General features: G+C 43.8%; 1 protein-coding gene across 2 annotated transcripts in view; it reads right to left on the reverse strand.

Moving 5' to 3' along the window:
* The window catches only part of LOC148427884 (neuropilin-2-like), a 54,836-nt gene extending 33,980 nt beyond the window's left edge, over positions 1-20,856 (reverse strand). For both annotated transcript variants that reach the window (XM_088403558.1, XM_088403568.1), the window contains exons 1-3: positions 20,332-20,856; positions 12,196-12,373; positions 5,943-6,124 (exon numbers count right to left, since the gene is read on the reverse strand). In XM_088403558.1, the coding sequence (XP_088259684.1) occupies positions 5,943-6,124; positions 12,196-12,373; positions 20,332-20,407 (436 nt within the window). In that variant the 5' untranslated portion in view covers positions 20,408-20,856. The remainder of the gene's footprint in view (positions 1-5,942; positions 6,125-12,195; positions 12,374-20,331) is intronic.
* Between the last annotated feature and the right edge of the window lie 2,447 nt (positions 20,857-23,303).

Genomic DNA, 23,303 nt, shown 5'->3' on the forward strand with positions numbered 1-23,303 from the left:
TTTCAAATCCTTGTGAAGCAGTCATATATGCACGAGTGCCTCCTTAGTGGTGGTTAGTTCACGGTGTGTGAGCACGCCAAAAACAAGTCTCGGAACCTCCTCCCTCCCGTAGCTCCTGCACACGTGTTCGACCGATGCACGCACCCGCTTGCCGTGATATGTCATTGGTCAAAAGCTGTGCACTGGCAATGGGGAGGGGTTACGCTGTATGACAGTGCGAGCTTGAAATAGGGAGTGAGAGACAGTTGCTGGGTAAAAACTCCCCAGGTTTTGCACATGAGTGCCCCCTGATTCACCTCCCGTCGTGTCTCGTCTTTTCCCCGTTGCGATGCGCAGTCTGGGCTCTCGCCGTCTCGTCTCCTGTCTCCCCGTCTCGCGTGTCTCCTAACAGCATCTGTCTGCTTGTCTGACACCTGTCAACCGCCCAGACACATCGCTAAGGTAACCCTTCCTGAGCTAACCGAGTTCATTGAAGAAAACCCTCCCAAGACACCCGTGGCGGCTTTGATGCAAAAGAGAGGGAGAAATTTTGTGAATGAGTGTAAAAATCACGGTAAGAAAATAACATCAAATGAAAAGCCGCAAGGGGACAATCATGTCATATCAGAGGTCAACGTAACGAGGCCGGGCTAGATGGTCGTGAGGGTGACGCCACTTGCTTCAGTCAGAGATCATGACGACACCTTTGATTTGGGTCCGACCCACAGAGATTGTTAATGTGGCCCGCAAGAAGCATTTGTAAAGCATGAAAAACATGAATAGTACCAAACCTATTGGTATGTAATCAATAGAAAAAAAATCTTATTTTTACAAGCAACGCCCATATGAGGACTTGACAGCGGATGTGACCAATTGCCACACTAATGCAAAATAGCTTGCTGATACCTTGAGTGGAACACCACACAATCGTTGATGGTAGCGTTGGCATCTAGCTTCGTCATGTCAGTTTAGGTAAATTTTTCTGATCGCCCTGAAGAAATTCACAATGAGCACGTGTCGCCATCTGGGCCGTTACCAGAGACTCGGTTTTGGTCTGTGTTGTATCATTAACAGAAACTTTTGTGTTTCTTTTTACATTGACTTTATTTGCAGATCAAAAATCAGCACACAGCACGCCCATTTTTGATGTCACATTATAACTTGTTCAACTTCTTCTGTCATGTCGTGTATGTCCCCACGTAGGCCTATGTGGGTGACACTCCATCCCATCCCCATTCTATTCTGTTTCATTTCAATTACACTTTACTGCTTGAAAAGAAGTTGTCCAACCACATATTTGGGTCATTTCAATTCCACCACATATTTGTTTTCTTTCTATTCATTTAATTATTCATGTATTTGTCTATTTTCTTTTATTTTAGTTAGATTTGGTTCATCTTATGTGTTTTATACAAAATATGTACTTTATACACGAATGGAAAATAGATCATAGAAAAATTCCATTCATTTCATGCACTTTAACGAAAAATGTTGCATTGGACAATATGGGGGCAATAAGGAAATATCTAGAGCTAGGCCGCTTACCCTCACAAGGGTCTTAGGCTTGCTGGTGCCTATCCCATCTGACTATCGCCAGTACCTGGACTGGTTGCCAGCCAATTGCAGGGCACACAGAGACAAACAATCATTCGCACACCCAAACACAACTAAGGACAACTCACCTTGTCCAATTCAACTCAAAAGAGAACTCAATGAAAGGAGAGACACTTTTGGTCTCTGTCTCTTTCTCTCTCTCGCTTTTGCTCAGTGTGCGCTCAGAGTGAATGAGCCGCTTCGCTCACAGCAAGCAAGTGAGGCACTGCACAAAATGCCGTGACAAAAAACCTCACCCTCACGCTCCTTAATTTACTCCGTAAACATTGAAAACATTCTGCGTCCGCTAATGAAAGCCATTTCAACATCACCAGGTGCTTCTGTAAACATGTTGTCACAGCATGTATTTTCAACCCTAACTACCCTACCAAGAAAAACAGTGAAAGAAAAAAAAAAAAGTCACCAATATGGTTGATTCAAGCGGGCAGTTATAGGGTGAAAATCTCGTTTTTGAAAATCTCACTCTTGCACCGTGCGCTCTGCATTTCTTTACTTTGCTTTTAAAGGTCTGTGTAATATTTTTAAATGTACTTGGAGCTTCAGTATGTGTTGGCTATTGAGTTACAGTAGGTTGTGTTTGACATTCATGACAAAACAGTGATCTCGTAAAAACCTATTTGACCTTGAGTATTATTCATGGGACTTTTAACAGAATTTGTCCTAAAATTGACCTGTGCCTAATTATTTTGGAGAAAGAAAAAGTGCGATTCAGGTCAGGTACTATGCAGTATACTGCAGCAACACGACACCGTTGTGGAGGGATGGCAAGGAATTGATGCCCAGTCATTGCGACGGCATCAATAATTCGTACACACACTACATAAGACTGGCACCCACGCGAATGGAGGCGGGGGGTTGCGAGCCTGTGGCCGCGCTCCCGCCGCGACCCCACGCGTGTCTCGGCAGCGGTCACCAATGGTCACAGAAGGGACCTTGTGCCCTCGAGCGCACCCCTCCTTCTATTCAACCCAGGATAGGCTGTGACGTGGCCCCCTACCACTGTGGTAGCGGGGCTTCGGGGAACCATGAAAAACCGGCTTTACTGGTAAGTCTGCCTCCAGTAGCCGTGGTAACAGCATCAATGGCACGTGACTGTGTGAGGACGGATGACGAATGTGTGGGGGTGTTGGGGGAAGGGGCAGTCTCGGATGAATAAAGGGTTAAGCACGCAACAGTGAGCGTAAAGTAGGCCACAACAATATGGGCATGGGGCTTGGGGGCGGGGCTGCGCACTTTCACTGTATAGCACTGTAAAGCCTTTAGGTTAAGGCATACAGGTCAATGGGGATTGGGAGACAGTTTTATTTGTATTTTTTTTGACGGGCACATTTTGGGACATTGTGGAGAACGGAGGTGTGCCGTGGCCGACGTGGAGCCAATCGGGCGATCCCATGCCTACTACATGGAAATGATGAGCATGCATGCACAGACAAATAAACACACGTTCACACACACATGCATGCACATGTTGACACAAACTATGTAACGCTCCCCGGAGTAGTTACACTCATCGCTTATGTAACAAGGCTGAATGAGCCAAACAAAAACAAGTCAGTTGTCAGCACACTTCACACACAAGCACAAACGCGCACACATACAATCCCCAGAGGACGACCAGTGTCTGGTCCTTGGGTGCGATGCGTCGGGGTCGGCCGAGCTCTGAGCTGTGCTGTCTGGATGTCAACACACACATGCGCGTACACTCATGCGCCCTTCTCACAACAAACGGAATTGTGCTCTGAAATCTGTAGAGAGACACACCCTCTAACAACACTTGCACATCAAAGAGCCTTAACATGGACGCATGCGCTTTTATTTGCTCAAATCCCTCGTGGGAATAAAGGGTTCAGAAAATGGATATATGATAGCTCACGCGATATTAACATATTCTAAAAATGTAAAAACCATATTACCATATGTTACACAAGACAACCGTAATCACCTTAAGAGGGGAAGTAATTGAAATGCAATTACTTTCACTCTGGTGAATAAACATGTCAGTTGGGAAGTACTGTAGTGTGTGCACGTGTGTGTGTTTTTGCCCCATCCTGCTGCTGAAAGACAAACACCTATGATGATGATGGAAGTACAGTACTGCAATTAACACATTCTAAATCCTCCTCCACATCATCGTCATCATCAGTGATCATAACCGTAACATCATCACCATTCGTGTATCTGCAATGGATTCTTCTCCCAATTTACATTCTGCCTGATCCCACGCTTTTTTTTCAAAATGCAAAACTATGATGCTTTTTGCACCATATATATATTTTTTTTAATAAAATAAATATAGTTTACTGTACTTAAGCATTTAAAGCTAAATACTTGAGAACAAGTATCTTGACATGTTACTTGAGCAAATGTAGTTGAAATTTGGAGTACCTATGTACCATAAATAGTGTTGCAATAAACAACTTTTTAAATAATCAATTAATCTCCATCGTTCATTTAGAATAATAACAATATGAAGAAGAAGACGAATAAGAAGGAGGATGGTTAATCAATAGATTGGATAAAAATATATGCTTCAATTTCCATTCCAAACGAGTACACTATTTCAAAGTGATAGCACAGAAAACATAATAGTTTTGATTGAGATACTTGTTTTGCTTGTCACATTGCAAAAAAATTCGAGCATTGCTTTTCAAAGAAAAAAAAAGATTTGATTTGAAGATAATCATTCTGCTCTCATTGAAAGCAAAATAAAGTCAAGAAGATTTACAGCTGAGAAGCTGAAATTACAAATATTTAGACAAATGTAAATTAAAAAAGAGAAATATAAATGATTAGCTAATACAAAAAATCTATGAATTTGATCATCGATTAGTTGTCGATAAATCGAGTAATCGTTGGCAGACTGGTTAGCAAGCCTGCCCCACAATTCAAAGGTCCCGGGTTCAATTCAAGCTCGCTCGGGCCACCCTGTGCGGAGTTTGCATTTTCTCCCCGAGCCCGCATGGATTCTCTCCAGGCAAAAACATGTATGGAAGATAAACTGGACACTCCATATTGCCCTAAAGTGAATGAATGGTTATTCCCCTCTGTGTGCCCTGCAATTGGCTGGCAACCAGGATGACGCCCGCCTACTGAAGTCGGCTGGGATAGGCACCAGCAGGCCTACAAACACACATTGCGCACCTATTGACCCAAGTGAGAAAAAGTGGTTAAAGAAGATGGATGGATGGACGGGTGTTGTGCACCTTTAAATTCCACCCAATTATATTTCATTAAATGTATGTAGGGTTAGGGTTAGGGATATAATAGGAGCAAAAGTCAAAATACGAACAAAATATTTAAATGGCATTTTTGGCCATTTCTGTTAAGTTGAGTAGTGAATAGTAACAGTCATTCTACTTTTAACAAATTAATTAGACTCCATTACATTAAAAGACTGCTGGTGACCAAAGTGCCGTTGCAGACATCTGGCTCACTGATACTCTTCGCAGACACTTAAAACATGTAAGCGGTGACAACTAAATTCCCCATTTTGAAGTTTGTGCCGGCTGGTTTAATCCCAAGACGCTTTTAAAATTCAGGCACGCAGTTAGGGAGGAGATGTTTGGCTAAAAAAAGCCACCTAAAACGTTGTCAAGTCAAATCAACTTACTTGAACATAAATCCTTCAGCTGCCTCAAGGCCACCTGACCATTTCGCTTCCTCCATACACACACACACACACACACACACACACACACACACACACACACACACACACACACACACACGCAGAGTAAACAAAATACAACCACACCTTCAAAGTGCACTTCACCTTGTGCCTCCACAAAATTCCATTTGGGCTCCTGCTCGTCCCCATCAATCTCATTGCCTCAGCCTTTCCCCATAAACCTTTGACCTGAGGAAGGCTGACTCCCTCTGTCAGTCCTCCCTCTGCAGGCGCCCATCCCCTAATCACCCAAGAGGAAACGGATTTCGCTTCAATTAAGCAAGCATTCTTGACATAGTTCCAGGCAGCTTAAGGTTGTGAATAAAAGCTGAATTTTCACACTTGTTTTTCTTGTGTTGGGCCGCTTTTTCTTTTTTAATTTACATTTTTGAGAAGCAGAGAGCAGAATGTCGACCGAACCGTCAAGACCGTTAACCAGAATCAAAGACTTGGACAACACAAAATTGAAGTGAAACGTTAGTGTGAAGTCTTCATAACATGCAAGGAGCAATTCAACAAATCCACTTGTACGATGTTTGCACTCCTATGGTGGGATTGAGTCTGCAACGTGACTTCCCTCTTTTGAATGTTACGTGAACCACTCTAACTGGAGCCTGCGTGAGTGTCACACGAAATTGATTTTTAAAGGCATGCATGACATTTGAGGCAGCAGATTCCTCACCTGTTTTAAAGATTTCATAGCGCAGAGAGAAGCCGGCCCCTTGGTGAGCGTAGTCCGACACAAATCGGATCTGGAGGGACGGGCCCGATGATATGATTGGCGCCGGGGCGATGTTGCTGCAGTGACGACCCAGGACGTCTGCGTTTTCCGAAGTCCCGTCTCGAATTTCAATGAAGTCGTACCTGATTAGGGAAAAACGGGGTCGAGGTAAAAAGATCGGAGGTTAACCTTTTTCTGAGCAGGGACACAACAGGAAGAAATTTTATTGGGAAGCAGATGGAGGGGGGGGGGTTAGGGTTGGGGGGACAGGTGTATATAAATTTAGCATCTGAGGTTCAGCCTGCGGACACAAGTTTCACTGCAGAAACAGAGTAATTAGGAGCGCAACACCCATCCCAAAATACAAGTAAAAAAATATTAGACTCAGACTTGGCTCTTGATCAACGAGTAGGCATCAGCTGCTTCATTTTATCTTTGTCACACCAGAGAAGCCTGGAAAACCCCAGACTTTGGACCGTGGAGAAAACAAGGAGCTGAAATCTGAGGACATGATTTTCCTGGAACAATCTGATGGCGCGTTTTCTGAATTTCCAAGCAAGTTGGAGTAGTAATTTAGTGTATGCTGAAGTAAGCATGTTTGTCTGGTATAGTTACAAGTGTCACTATTGCTTTCAATAATTATACAGCTTTCATTATTGGTACTTTTTTTTCTTTTTTTTTTTGTTTACCAAAATGACTTTCTCAATGGTACTGCTTAGCAAAACTGCCCTTGGGGTCGAGTTACGATATAAATCTCTGCCTCCAAAGTTGTTTTGAGGTGACCGTTTTTTAGGACGTATTTATTCTTTTTTTTTTTCCCCAGGAGTGGGGAAACATGTAAATGCTAGTTTACTTGTGGACAGAGCCTGAGGGAAGCGATGCATGTTGCGTAATTCATTAAATGGGTGGTGGTTAGAAGTGCTTTGGAGAGAAAATGGGGATGGACATTATTGACACAGGGGATTAAGCAAAGCAAAAATGAGGACAAATAAATGTAAAGACACTTCACATGCTTGGGTTCACAGGTCACTGTGACCTTTGGCCTGCCAACTGACCCTGAACATTAAAAGCAAATTCTTCAGAGTCAAGACTGAGTCCACCTGGCTCAACCCAAATTAGCTCTTTTTGGCCTGTGTCTGTCATTGCATAAACATAATTTGACAAACACACACACGCACACAAAGCAGATGACGTTACCCCTTTTGGACACCCTATTGCAGTCACATGAGTTTGACTTTGCTTAGATCACATAGGCCTGTCGGAGGCATGTTGATGAGTCATTTATTCTTTCTTTTGAACATTCAAATGAAGAACAAATGGCGTGCGGTTGTTGTATTGACACAGCATCACCATAACTGCCGGGCCGAATGCAGCACCCGGGAAATGCTGCCGGATAAAGTATTTGTCCATCCATCTATTTTCTGTATCGCTTATCCTCATTGAAGTGATGTCTGTCGGCCACATCGACAAATATGAATGTGTACCCCCTCCCTGACAAATAGTCTCAGGCATGGATGTACTCTTGATGCATTCTGTTTGATGCCAGCTATTCGCAGCTCGACAATCTAATGAAACTCAAATATAACATAAGGGAAATCGTCATAACTGCAGTTGTAATAAGGTTCCGCAATTGTGTGTTTATAGCCTTGTAATTGTGCTTCCGCACAAAACATCACAAGTGGGTGAAGCCGCCAAAAAAAAAAACTGGGCGGCTGTTCTTTCATTGATCACTGGGGCGAATTCCGCTCTTTCAACAGGAACTTGGTAAACAATTTGGCCTACTTTTAAACAACTGCAGTCATTCAAGGTCTAAGTTCTGTGAATTTCAGTGATATGTCACTGAGGAAATTGATGCTGAGAACAAAGTCCACTTTCAGGCACTGGAACTGAGATAAAATGACCCGAACCTGCACTTAAAGCGGAGGCACACACATACTTACTGTATGAGACTGAACGGTTGCAGTTCTATGTATACACTCTTGGAGAAAACACGCACACCCCGACAAAGGCATGAGAGCGTTCATGTTCACAGCCCCATTTTGCCAACAGGGAGGATAAAAGGCCTGTGAATCTGAGAGCCTAATTAGGTTTTAATTGATTTTGGAGTGGGTCTCTATGTTAGTTTCCCACTTCCCCTCCCTCTGTCTCACGCTCTCCTGTCGTAGATTAGCGTCAGCGAGTGAGTGTTCCTCTGATGTGATTATTGACCGGTGCGCTCAGCCTCTGATGAATACATGCATGAGCGTCTGACACGTCTCAGGCACACACTTGAACGCATTCCAGGAGCCACGGCATTCTTCTTAGGCGCATACGCGAAGACACAAGCCGGGTCCAAAAGCCCCACCATCGTCTGTCAGAGAGTGGTGAGGTTGAGGATGGCCAAAAGCCCATTGAAAACTAGCAAACGTACACTCATAACCATAATTCCACTGTGCCCCCATATGAACGAATGGTCTTTTCCACCTTTGGCTGTTCGTTAGTGTCCTGGGACTCGTTGTATGTACCTCTTGCATGTGCAAGAGCAGTGACTTTGTTTCTAAGATTGAAAAACACAGGCCAAGTTGTTTTAGATCACATTTCTTCCAGACGACACTCCTTACCAGAGTTGCGTGTGGTTATTCGGGTTCAGCCTACTTGAGGAGCTTGAGCAGTAAAACTTTGTGGACTCTGCGTTGCCGCCACCTCATTGCTTACTTTCCCTTGTTCTCCCGCAACGGAACAAATGGGAACACAATCTGCTAACGATCATGGAGCTGTCATCTCATAATTATTATTATTATTTTTTTTTTTTATTTTTTTTTTTGCCTTTGCTTTCTCATTCTACTAGCAGGAATCAAATAAGGGGAGGGGGAGTGTGTACAGGAGAAACACACATACACATACCCCTCCTGCCCCTCTAATAAACCATAAGTGCCTCTGAAATATTAACAAGATGCTGGGAGCGAAATCCCAGCAGAACCCGGGGGCCTGCCAGCTTCAATCCAGCCCCAAACCAAACAGATCTCTTCTTCCCCGTGTCCTCATGTCTCAGCTCCTCATCTCGCCGCCTATCAGGGAGACACAACGACCTGGGTCAGGCCGCCAGCACAGGCAGTTACAACTGTGACCTGAGAATAAAAAAAGGAGGCTGTGGTCTGGCACTAAAAGCAAATCTTTGTAGATTTGGGGCTGCTGCAATTAATCGATCTTTCGGTCTTTTGACTGTCTTGCACAGGAAACGTCAGCACTGACAATAGGTCTTTAATGCCTGATATTGCACAATAAGACCCTGTGGTGACTCTTGTGTCTGCCAGGGCAGTCTTCCGCCTCCCCGTCTCTGCATGCCTTGCTACATCCATCTGTTTGCTATTGTGTTTTGACTGCTCATCACAAGCAGGAATATTCCGTGGACATTGATCAGAGATCCCCTTGCGCTGGGATAGTATAATCATGCATTCACAAACACACACACACACAAATACAGAGACACACACCAATGAGAGGAGAAGTAGCCCAAGAAAGGGAACAACTGAGAGGGGGAGCCTGGGAGAAGCACCCCTCCGCTGGTCCTGGTGCATCTTGGGGCGCGGCGATGGCAGATTGCATTAGAGATAGGGCCATGATATTTCATCTAGCCTTTATTCCATTTACTTTGCATCAATCGGCTGGCAGCCTGGAGGTAAGAGCTTTTTGGCAAGCGTCCGGACTCCCTGTGAGATGAAATCCTGAATTAAAGTGCCACCTGGGATGTGGGACATCTCACTAGGACTGCAGATTTGATTGCTGCAGTAACTTGGTGGTTCGAGTGCGCTAGCTAGGCCGAGTGCTGACAGTCTGAACCTGCTGAGGGAAACTAGCCAACGGGGATGATAGCCAGAGATATTCTTGCCGGTGCTGACCAAGCACTTGACGCAGTTTGCAGACTTAGCTAGGTCCGAAGTACACGTTCAAGCTTAGCACGCGTTTTAGATCAATTACAGTTTTTTGGCCAATGGAATTCCGGCTGTTACGCAGCTTTCTCAGGCCCCAACAAGACAAGGAGCCTTTAGCCTCTGTACCCCTCCGGCGACTCCGTACCTCCTTCACCTCTCAGAGGAGCGTGAAAACATGCGCAAATCAACTCTCTGCTCACTGGCACCTGTGCCTAATCGCACTGGCAAAAAAAGCAAGCTACCAGCGACAAACCTCGCGGGGGCGTACACGCACCTCGGGCTAGGCAGCGTATAGATTAGGATTTTCTATAAAAATAGATGGTGGTATGATGTGGTAGCTCTAACGAGACGGATGGCAGGAGTAGCAACTCTGACTACACGCTTGCTGACTTGCTCACACACTCGCAACGTTTGCCACCCACGCTCACGTGCAAGCACATCCAGAGAGGGTAGAGGGAGAGTAGTGGGCGTGTGTCTGAGGGGAGGCCAAGGCCTCCGTCCCTTCAGGCGAGTGTACAGGAAAGACCTCCCAACACTTATAAAATACTCAGTGGCTAGTGAAGGTCCAGCATCGGTATCCTCATTGCCTGTTTTTATTATGCTGTTGTAGGGACATCCATAGTACTGCATTTTCTCATGGATTCATATCAGAAGGCTAATTTAAAAATGGACTTCCTAAAAATGTATGACATGGTTTTTGATGATTAGTAACAGCAAAACTTGTGTTTATTAGTTCCTGTTTACAGGCAAATAAGGGTTGAGTAGCAAAAGGAAATAATCAATTTGTGTCTGTTTTTGATATTGAGGCGAGGTGGGGGACATGGAACTACATGGTCAGCATTTTTAAATATTTCTTTGCAGAGGAGGAAAACATTTGCCATCCACCTAATTGCCATCAGTTACTTATAAGGGACAAGGATGTTTTTAGTTGGAAATCAAAACACTTTACGTTTGTACAGCACTTCACCTGATCAAATTTTTCTTAACTTCTCTTCTAACAACATCTTAACTACACTTGTAGATATTTTCCCTTGCAGAAAAATGTGAGATTGTACCCGGTTTGACACTGAGTCCATTTTCAGTTTCATCAACTCTCAGGTTATATTTAAAGTGCAGATGTGCATAATGTTAGGGAAAACAAATGTTTTTTACAGGATGCCAATAGAGGAAAAAAAGAATGTCAGCCATGAATCGTTGCTTGATTTTGTTGATTCTTAGCTCTCTGAATTGACAATCGAGCATGATTGCAGAACGCCGCTGTGTTGTTTACATCATACATACATGAAGTAGACCGTTGCCCCGCCCATGCTTCCAGGAGGAATTTCAAAATAAAACTGTACCAAGGCTATTTGTGTCATACATATTTAAGGTACAATTTATTTTAAAGCAGTGGCTAGCCTTCTCGCAACATTTGTCTGTTTTAATATAATGCACCAGATTGACAGGCAGCACATTCTCCCGTTTATTTCATTGTACTTTCAACCCAACAAGCCAAAAATAAATAAATAAATAAATAGATGAAACAGATGTCATCCCATTCCTATTATTTACTTCCCGGTGAGTGTGTCTATCCTGCCTCTCAAATAGTTGAGAGAGGTTGGCTGGTGCAAAAGTAGATGATGGGGCAAAAAAAGTTTGGGTACCCTTGTCTTATATGTTGTTTTAATTTAAATCTGAACACATACCATCATTGAGAAAATATTGGCACAGAAACGCTCAAACTAGATTAAGCAAAGGAGAAGTATATTTGCTGCTTTCATTGTGAAAAAAGAAAAAAAAAAAAAAAGATGATTTTGATGACTCACATCTCTGGGAAAATTGACCAATAGTCATATCCAAGCAGCTGGACTTAATTCTCTGCCCCCCCCCGCCCCCTTCAGCAAAGCCTAACATTTTTTCTGGATATTGAATAATTCCTTCCATACGGCCTTTACGATCGCGACCTGCATTCCTACTCTGTTTCAACCATTGAACCATGGGCAGCTGACATGCCCCGAGCAAGGAACTCTACCCGGTAATTGCCCCCGGAGAAGCGTAGAAGAGGCCAAGATGTTTGTGGTTGAGCTTGGGCCGCCTCCACCTCATTAAATGTGCGCGATGCTGTTTGTGCGCTACCCTCTCAATAACAAAACCACAGTCCACTTAATGGTCTGCATCTCACACAGAGCTTGTAAGTCAAATTAAAGTTTCCTAAGCGACTGACCAGAATGTTGGGATCAAACCGTTCAGAGACGGCGTCAGAAAATGAAAATAGGATGAAAAAAAAACATGTAAACAGACTCGCTCCCCGCTCCCTGTCTTACTTGCAATCCAGTCTCTCGATCTCAAAGTGCGGGTTAAAGTTGAGGACGATCCGCTGCGAGGGCTCCGGCGCTGTGATTACCCACTGGCAGTTCTGGTGAGGCGGGTATTCCAGCGGGTATCCGGGGGAGGTGATGTATCCGGCCTCGCTGGCATCAAAGATACCCCGACACTCGCTTGCTGTGAAAAGACCACACAGAGGCAGCATTGAAAAACATACCAAACATTTGCAACAGTTGATTAGGAAGATGTTATAATTGTGTGTCCTTTTGCATAGATGGCTTTTAAATGCTTTACTCATGATCTTGTTTCTCCTCTATAAAGATGTGGGACAAGTGATAAACAGTCAAACAAAGAAAGCAATTTAGGCCGTCGATTTGGAAGAAATTGGAAAACCTTCTCCATTGTGGATTGGCAATGCATGCGGCTAATAAAACAATACGACATCATCGCAGACGCATTTGCTGTTGTCTTTCTCCCTCACAACACACACACACACACACTCAGCTCCTTCCACACCCAGGCTCTTATCGCCCCATTCCCCCTTGGGGAGTGTTGCCCAACTATAATCGTTGCGGCAGCAAGCCAATCTGCAAACATTAGGACACATTCTCTGATCGTATCACACTCTCCCAGGAACAATAGCCTGCCAATGGCATCGCTAGCAAGGCTTACACAGGAAGTGACACTCAGACGGGCTGTCTAGCGGGGGTCTGGGGGTGGGGGTGAGTGGTCACCCCAACTCTGTAATGAGAAACTAACGCAACAACAAAGTCACTCTTCTATTCTCAGCCACGTGCAGCTCGTATGTTGTGTTATCTTTCCAAAACACGCCAAACGTGTCAAAGCGCACACAAAAGAAACACGCATGGAGTTATCCCACGTGCGCACGCTGAACATCCCACCGAGCTGACTTGAAATTTTCTGTATTATGCATTTTTTATGACTTCTGCCCTAACAAATATTTACAGACATTATTTGTTTTTACTGGAACAGGTTGATACAATTTCTCCGTGACAACATCAAGTGTCACTTTGGTTTCTACTTCGGGTGTTTCGAGCCGATATTATTATTGTATTATACTGGTCCAATATTGGGAAAGAAAAAAAAAAATCTGATTCTATCTGCCTATATCCAAAAGCCAACAAACACCCCTGGAGAAAACCTTCCCAAAAATGGGGAGCGCAAGAGCCAATAAATAATTAGACAATTAGAACTTGCTGCTAATGATCAATCAATTTGATACGCAAATGATGCGGTCCTAAATGTAAAGTATATCATGACTGACATCTATTGGCTAAACCAAAGAAACTAATCTCCAATTGTTTGGTATTACTGGCCTTGACATATCTGGGTTGATATTCTTGCATGTTTCTTCAAAAAAAAAAAAAAAAAATTGTGAAAACAACACTAAAGGAGAAGCGAAAAAAGGTGCACCACGGGCTTGAAGTGTAATAGACCCTTCAAGCGTTGACATTTCCGCCTCCTATTGTGTTTAAAAGGCACACTTAAGATTCTTTGACATTTGAAAGCGCTGCAATGACTTCCTTTGTGGAGAGACGCCCACATGCACTATTGTTCATGTCTTCCTGGCACACAAGATTTGAGTCTTTTGGGAAATCTGCCCACCAAATAACTCTTGGTCTCATGATGATTGAAAGGTTGAATGATGGACACACACAGGCACACACACGCACACACATACCAACTTACTATTGGAAAACACACAGATTTTTGACATCATAAGTGATGTGCAAAATTTAAGAGACCTTAAAAGTGATGAGGAAAATATCGTCACACATCTAGTGCGGTATATTGAGATGACCGGCTCAGCACATTAAAAACTTGAGACTTTGGCATCGATACCAAGTAAATAGTATCGCTGGTACTGATACCGATAACAAGTACTTTAAGTTCATAAAATATTGTGGTACTATCTATCCGGCAACAACGCATGTGTCAGGTGGCTTCCAAATTGCTTTTGCTCTGTTGCATGTCAAAATCACAGAGTTGGCGGAGTTGATAAAAAACAAATCGGGATTTGTAAGCAGAAATAATGAACTGGTTTATCATTTACAATTGTCAAGCTGTTTCTGTTTGGTTTTTTTCCTCAGAAGTAGATTGGGAAGGAGGGGGGAGGGCCGGATTGGGGGTGTCACTCTTAACACACCTCACAACACAGGATAATCACTTGGGATCATTTTTTAGACACATTTGTCAGATGAGTCAGGCCTTTCCTGATAGCGCGGGAGGAAAAATGCTCAGATTGCAGCCCGATTTTCGGTATGTGTGTGTTAAGCCATGCCGGGAGCATTCTGCAACATTGACACTTTCTTCCTTGGCTGTCTATTTAAGCCACAGGGAAGGATGAGGAAGGAGCAGGGGATAAAAGATGGATTGAGGCAGAAAATGCAGGGGCATTGATCAAAAGGTAGGGAAAAAGAGGAAAGGAAGCAATTTAAGAATATATATAGGAGACAAACAAACTGTGAGGAAAGTGGGTGGTGCTTGTCAAGAAAAGTTGCCGACCAAGCAGCGTGTATCAGACTCTTAGTCCCCTTGGAAATAGCAGTCAGTCACATACAAGAAGTTGTGTGTTTTTTGTATCTATGTAAGCGTAGACCAACCAATGTGGAATCAACAGATGTTGAGGTCAAAAATGTTTGAAAGTAATAGCAAATACAGTCGAACATATTTGCAAGTCCATTCTCACCTAGAGTACTTCTTTTTTCCACATAATGTACACATAACAAGGCATGCGTGAGTCCTGTGTTAACTTGGTTGTGAATGATTGACTTGATTATGGGAAAAATGCCAGAAATATTACATCATAGCTTCATTTTTTTACGTATTGGTATAATGTAGGAAAAATGCCTGAAGACGGCTGGGATAGGCACCAGCAAGCCTGTGCCCCTAGTGAAGAGAAGTGGCTATTGAAAATGGATAGATGGATGGATGGATGGATGGATGGATGGATGGATGGAAATGGAAATGGAAATTACATTTGGCACATTGGTGGTGTAATTTCTTATTAAATAAGAGTTTTATGGTCCTGATGTTTAGAACCAGTGAGTGAAACATCTTGTTTACTGAAGCCGCTCATCATGTGTCTGCCTCATCTCCTTCATGACGTCGTTCAATTTCGGCAGGCCATGAAACATCCATCCATCCATTCTCTTGACCGCTTATCACTATGAGGGTTACGGAGTGCAGTTTCAAGAGGCCAGACTCACAAAGAGCCATTCCTCCTATCAAATTGGTCCTGTGGGAAAGCAGTATTCATAAGAACAGTTCCACCTCGAGGTGAATTGTTTACTACTGATGTTGATTGTCCGACCGTGTGCCACCAAACATACATTTTCCCCATTTCAGCATTTTCTACAGAAAAATGTGGATAATGTCAACATGTATTTATTCTTGCACGGGTAATACGAGGGCATGCTGTCGTCATCAGGCCTCATGCAAGTCATGTTTAACTATCCGGGCTGGGCCGGTGCTGAGAGCGCAAAATAAGCAAGGAATGCTTAGAAATGCATCAATGAAGGGAAATAACACTTTGGGAATGTTTAGGGTGGGAAATCAACTTTGTAACATGGTTAAAGGCTCCCAAAAAAACACCCATGATACATCCCCTTTAATTTTTGAAAGTACTGGTATAATGATGGACAAGTGCTACAAAAATAAGAGTTTTCATTTTGTTGTTTGTGCATGTGCAAGACAATACACGGTGGCAACAGAGAAAAAAGTATTTTTCACCATGGTATTTGGGGGAAAAAATGCTAAGGTTTTAGCTTACAAGTATGTTTGAACCTACTGACAAATACGTGTTTGCTAGTCATGAATGTTGGCTCCACATTGGGCTTCCATTTGAATCAACTTCATTAGTTATATGACATCTCTGTTTATTCATGTCACTTGTGGGCATTACTAATACTCATAGTCATTTCCTGGAGTTGTATTATAATACCGTAAACATGATCACCATTTGGCATACCTTGAGCACTGCACAATCTGTCCTCGATTAACTGTGTTTTTTGCATGAATTAAAATTCAGAAAACTTTCTGTACTCGAGGATTTAATTGCGCCATTTCATTTCATTTGGTTTCACTGTGTGTTTATGTGTGTGTGCTCGCGTACGCTCACTTCCATTCAGATCCAGACATCTCCGCACAAAGGAGCCACCGCCTTATCTTCATTATCTGAGAAAATGTGCATATGTCTGCATATAGTCCTCATTTCTATTAGCTGCCTTATCTGGGAAGGGTGATGTAACGCGCTGGGATAAGCAGCGAATGTGAGGGAAAGCTGATAAATCCCTCCATCGTTCCCAGTGTAACCCCCACCTCCCACACCACCTTAATTAAAAAGTGCTATCACCCGGAGTGAGGGAATGAGAGGGGCGAATGAGCAGCGCTCATCCATTCAGTCCATGGCTGAGCTTTCATCTCGACCATCCTCTCGGCCAGACGGAGGAAAAAGATGAGGAATGACCAAGAAAAGGAGGTCCACTCGCATTGATATACTCAATTGGGTACCTTTTCTGGGGTGTTCCGAGGAACAATGTGAGAACAGATTTTCTGTTGGGTTAGACTGTTGAGCTGATACAAAAATTGGCATTAGGATTCCAAAACTGCGCTCCGTCTTTTTTCTTCCACACCAGTTTTTTTTTTTTTGTCCATCACTTTCACTACAGATAAGTACATTTCCACTGATTGGCTGGGGTGAGAGTGATTACAATTTAATTCATCTACAACTACTCTATGTGGCAACTTGTTTGTGCAGTCACAATTTAAATAGTATGTGGACATGTGTGTGCAGCTCCCAATATCAGCAAACAGACAGCTAACATAGCAGGAAGTATGAGGGTTAGTGCTGGCTTTGCTCTTCCCTTAGGAACCGTGCGTATACTGTTTGTTTTATGATGTTGCTTTAGTTTTCAAAGCTTGTAACCATTCATATATCCATCCATCCATTTTCTAGAGCCGCATATCCTCACAATGGTCGCAGACTTGCTGGTGCCTATCTTAGCTGACTTTGGGCAGTAGGCGGGGGACACCCTGAATAGATTGCCAGGCAATTGCAGGTCACACGGATACGAACAAGCATTCATTCACCCAATCACACCTAAGGACAATTTGGCATGTCCAATACACCTACCATGCATGTTTTTGGAGTGCGGGAGGAAGCCTCAGTGACCGTGTAAACTCCACACAGGAGGGCCGGACCGAGGTGGATTTGAACTCGGTTCCCTGAACTGTGAGGCGGACGTCACTGAGCCGACCAAGCTTGTAACTATTCCATCTTAGTGTTTAAGTAACATACTTGTACATCTACACTTATTTCAGATTTAGAAAATTGGGATGCTATAGCTCAAAAACATGACATGGGGGAAAAAAATTCAAGACCTGTCTCCATAAAATTGCATTCCTAGAGATTCGACATCAACACTTAAAGTTGCTGTTCAGCCAACAGAATTCATAATAGAATATCTTTTTGTTCAGCAGTATTAAGTCTTTAACAGGACTTTGTTCCCTGAGGGAACTAACAAAAGCCACATGAGGGAGAGATAATGTCGACCCCCCCCCCCCCCCCCCCCCCCACACACACACACACACACACACACACTTTTTTTTACTTGTAGTCTTCTGCCTCTCTACTCCTGTGTCTCTAACAGGATAAGAGCCCCATGCTAATCAGCTAAATGCACAGTGCCGTCCATTGTGATCGATGGTTCAATGGATCAATCGGGTAACCAGATGGTTGCTGTTGCCAGCGGAGGGGTAATTGCGGGGACCTCCCCTTAAACACTATGTGACTGCAGTATCATGTCTCCTTGCTTCCTGCACTCGCTGTCCTCAGAGTGGTGGTGTCCCAACAAGAACACCGAAGTGCTCCTCCTGGGACGCGCTTCCACGAGCCAACGTCAACAGGGGAGAAGCGTGAAGAATTAATATTTCGCTGCACGACTCTGATGATTTGTTGCCACCATTGCTCTGAATCCTTTATTTTCTCACACACTAACATGTTAAACTCCACTTTTGAAATACAATGAATCCTATATGCTCTTCCCAATGTGGCACTCTCATCTACTAAGCCTGCACCCCCTCTAGCCATTAAAATAAAGCCACGTGAAAGTCTTAGCTCTGGTCTATTTATGGTCTTGTAGCGGGCTGTTTGCATGCATGCATACCTGACTCATATTGAACAGGCCGCTTGGCCAAGTGACGCTGAGACTTGACCTTGTTTTCACAGCTGATACCTCTGAGACCCAGGCAGATTTAAAAGATTGAAAGGGCGGCTTGGGGGAAGACGTGAGACAAACAACAAGCAGAGCAGGACACAAGGAGGGGAAATGAGAAGCGGCCTGAAGCAAGCATTTGAAAAACAAATGATCAAATGAGCAGAGCCAACTCTGGAAGAAAACGATATCGTCGGCGGAGGCGCTGCGCAACCGCCCACTCAATAAACATGCAAATGAGCATCTTAATGGAGGGAATATTAATCCTGGTGGTTCTGGTAATTAATGTACATGTCAGCGAGTCAAGCAATTGTGATTAGGGCACAAGTGTGGAATGGAAGTTTCTCTGCTTTCCAAGGGGTGAGCAGGCTTGAAAACGAAGAAGTGAAAGTGCTCATTTTCACTTTCTAAGGGTCATCTGTCGCGATCACGACAGTCAGTAGCAGGAAGTCAAGCTCGAGTGTGGACTTTCTTGTTCCTGGATGTCTTTCACATATTAAGGGGAGCCACTTGATAAAGTGTCTCTCGAAAGAACCCCTGATGTGCATGGGAGCATCAAATCACAAGGGAGCCCCTATCTGTGAATTCACTCTCACTTTTTGAACCTTGATCTCCACTGCCTCTGTTCATTTTAACTCAGTGACCCAGCATGCTTTGATGTCGCCCTCTGGCGTGAACTCCCCCCACCCCCACCCCACCCTCAAGTCTCCCTCCCAGATCTTATTCTGCACATCTCCACATAGTAGAAGTCTGTCTGAACCGCTGCATGCAGCCTCATCCTCCTTTTCCTCGCCACTGGCTCGCCAAGGCTGCCTTTTCGGCCTCCGGGCTGCTCCCTTCCTGCCTCTCCCTCCTCTGCCGCCGACTGTAATGTGTCTCATGAGGGAGCAGCCTCTTGGCAGGGACATACAGAAGGAGGAGATGGAGCTTCTTGGGCCGTTACTGCCAAGAGGTCCACATCTGTCTAACATCAGCGCTGCATAAGCAGCCAGTGAAACGCGCACGTTCGAGCAAACACACATGCACGTGCACATAAGAACAGCCAGGGGAGACGCTGATGGAACTGGTAGCCAAAAAGAGGAAGAGGCCGTAAAGGCAACGGTCACCATCAGTGAAATTACAGTGTGCACTCCCCACTTCTTCTGGTGACTAACAGCAATAAAACTAAATAAAGATTTGGTGGCTAATTTATGAACGTGCGTGGATGTAAAATGAAGCAACTGTCACGTCTTAACTTTAAGTTGTTTCACTTTAAAGCCAGATAAGCCTACAAAGTGTAGGCCTACTGTACATGTGCATATACTTCGGTAATGATCATCTGCAGTACGTTATTATTTGTCATGGAAAATCTACACAATTTACACGGTGCAATTTTGATACTGATACATGATAGCAATTTTTGCCTGCAACAAACGTGAGATCCGAAAGTAGGCCTATACTTTCTTTGATGCAGGCCCACGCGCGAAATTGTTTCAAACAAAATGTCTAATTTAAGTAGTGTATTTTTGTTCGTAAAAATGTAACGTTAGCATAACGTTAACGATAACTGCCCGGCTGTTCCTTTATTTAAGCTTGAGGGGGTTCCAGGGTGCAGCAGTCTGAAACATTGAGCAAGCCGAACAGAAGGCAATAATGAAGGACACCGTCTTTTACTCTCCCTTCAAGATTATAGAGATGCCGATTAAATTTCAGGGAGGCTCACTTGGTTCAGCTGCTACGTATATGCACGCTTTGGACATCACCGAGCGTTTCTAATTGGGAGGGTTTTTTTCTTAAAGTTGGGGGGGGGGTAGGAACTACAGGATCTTTTGAATAAACATCGGGGCGCTGGGTCATGCCTCTAAATACGCGATTACACACACAAAACAGCTGTGTAAAGTAACTAGGATTCAAACTCACCGTCTTCCCCTCTGACCTGCAGCACCACATGACACAGTGCCAATAACCATCCAAACAGCGAGCACATGAAATCCATCTTGGAAGACGAAACACCCTGGTGTCAATTAGTCAATCTTTCCACTCGTAGAAGCTAAATTGTGCTCCACATCCCTTTGCGTAGAAACAGGAATGAGTTCAGTTTCACGGCGTGTATTCGGTCACCGTCGATCGGGCAAAGTGACAACTACATGTCACAAAACAAAAAAAAGGGCTTTAATTCGCCTCATGCCATGTACAACAGGATTTCATTCACACACAAGTAGATGTAAAAGTCTTCCAAAAAAAAAAGGATCTGACTCCCGGCGAAGAAGACTCAGGAGGATCCAGAGTGTGCAGTCCGATTCCAGCGTGCGTCTATCTGCTCCTCGCGAGGTTAACTCATACCCGGGTCACCTCCCGTGAAGTGGACAGGTCCGCGGTAGTGGCACTCTTGAGCGCCAAGGAGCAGACTGTGTGCACGTCTCTGCGTGCGGGCAGCGGCTGAGTCTGCTCTATCTCCAGCGTGCGCCTAGTGTGCGTAACAGTTGTGTGTGAGTGAGTGGGTGAGAGAGAGAGAGAGCGCGAGAGAGAGAGCGAGAGAGAGAGAGAGAGAGTCCTCTAGCTTTTGAGTTCAGCCGCTATCGCGTTACATTCACTGCGCCTTGGCCACGCCCCCGTCCTGGCGATTACTGGATTTAAGGGAGTGAAAAAGGGAGGGACGGGCGGGACGTGTGGGGTTTGCACGCGCGCGCGCCCCCAATCGACTCACACAAACATACGCGAAAAGATCAGGGCAGAGATAAGAAGCCCTCCACGCAGATAAGACACATAAAGAAACACCTTTCTACTGTTTGCCAAGGGCGGCAAAAGGAAGCCATCCCACAAAGAGTAAGGAATAAGTGCGAGGGCCGGGTGCAATTTAGGCAAAGGAGAGGGTTGCACAACCACTGGCACATAAGTGGCCTTTCACCACAGAACACATCAAACGACCTCGCCATTGTCACCATCTTTGACTGGTTGACGCAGCCGAGCCCACCTCAGCCCAGCCCTGTCTTTGCCCTGCAATCAGCGGGACTAAATTCAGAGCGGCAGCCGTCTAATGACACACTAGCGAGCCCAAAATAATCTGCTGAGAAAGTCCTAGCCATGTGCCCTGCCCATGGCTTGAGTTACTATGTAATAGAAGGACTCGGCATAATGAGGCCTCCTTGGCATCTTTATTTGAGTTGGCTAGGTGCGTTTTCAAATGGTCCGGACCCACTGGAAGCTTCAGGAGAAACATTGTGGATGCTCAAAGCTCCATGGCATACCATAGCCCAACGCCATCGGGCGATTCATCGTCAAAATAAAACATTCTGGAAAAATATGCCTCTTCCCACAAAACTTCATTCCGAACTGCAGTCATGCATGATGTCACCCAAAAGGTTGCAATTTGCAAGATCTCAGTTCAGCCATCAGTGAAAAAGATGAGCCTGGTGTGTGCTGTACTTTGTCGTTGGCTTTCTCTCAGGATATTCCTACTCACGTTACCATAGAAGTACAAGGATGATAAAATACAATATAGCCTGTGCGGGTGGCTGGACAATTCCAGGGCCAAAACATTGACATTGACATTCAGAATTATGGACAGTTTAGATTCTTTCAGGCAGGGTTTCTAAAACGTTTTGGAGTCAGGGACCCCTTTTAGGAGAGGAAGCTTTCCAAAGGTTTGCGGAAACAAAATGATAAAAAAAATTATAACTTGACAGCAAGTATATTTGCTACTTTTCTGCCATAGTAAAGTTTACTAAATAAAAATTGTGATTTGCATGCCTCCTCATAACACATTGGGTCAATTTCCCCCAAACAGGTTGCTGCCAAATATTTCGTAACATATAATCAAGGTCTTTGATGATTACGTGGATTACGACAAATTTCCAGATGATCACATTTATTTATCTATTTTAATTTTGATTCATTGATACTAATAGTACCAACGGGAAAGATGGAAGAACTAGTTACTGTATTTGATTGGGCTTTGTATCCCTAAGTAACTTGTTAAGTAAAATTAAGTTAAGTTAAGTAAAATATCAAAGCCACCTCACCCCATCATTCTTTTTGATATTTGACAGCTTTTCTAAATTGATAGAAAGATCACAGTTTTTTTTAGATTTTTGCAGATCTTAATGTTGAATGTATAAATGGACCTTTTTTTCTGTCTAAATTTGAAATGTCCAAAAGTATTTGAATGCATCATGTAGGTAGCAGCCAACTTTAATATTTGAGACTTGCACCGTATCGTACAAGGACAACAACAGGCTAGCCATCTCAGCCATCTTAATCAGTGTTGAAATGTTTTTTTTGTTTGTTAATGTAGGTTGAGCTGTGATGTAATGTGATGTGAGTTATGTGAAAAACCCGGCTGTCGCTACGAAGACAAACTTCCAAATAAAATCGTTTTCAGCCATTACATTGACATCCATGTTTAATCAATTGTGTTTATTTTCAAGTTGAACTTCGTAGCAGACCATTGGCATGTTACGTCATGTTGTTTCTTCTTGGCAGGGCACATGTGGCAGCCGGAAGCCGACAGGAAGTGGATTTGTCTTACTTTAATTTAAATCGATTTTGGCCCATTTTATATCATGAAACATGGTAAATGAGAATCTTGATTCTTTTATGAATGTTGTTGCAATCCTGAATATTAGTAACACAGCATTCCCAATTCTACAATCAGTCATGCATACACTGTATTAAGAACGATCTGTCAACCACACCATAAATGAAAGATAGGAGAAGCAATCTTTCCGACTGACCCAAAGCGTATTACTGTATCATGGCTGGGTATAAAATAAGTTTAGTGAATAAAGTAAACATCAAACAAGATTGTCTAAACAGAAACAATTTTACATAAAAGCAGTATGGCTCCAACTAATTTGCTAACCACTAGTCCTCTATTTTGTAGATGTTAAAAT

Source organism: Hippichthys cyanospilos, chromosome 2 (assembly GCF_059441005.1).
Source record: "Hippichthys cyanospilos isolate Australia breed blue-spotted pipefish chromosome 2, RoL_Hcya_1.0, whole genome shotgun sequence".
NCBI classification, from domain to species: domain Eukaryota; kingdom Metazoa; phylum Chordata; class Actinopteri; order Syngnathiformes; family Syngnathidae; genus Hippichthys; species Hippichthys cyanospilos.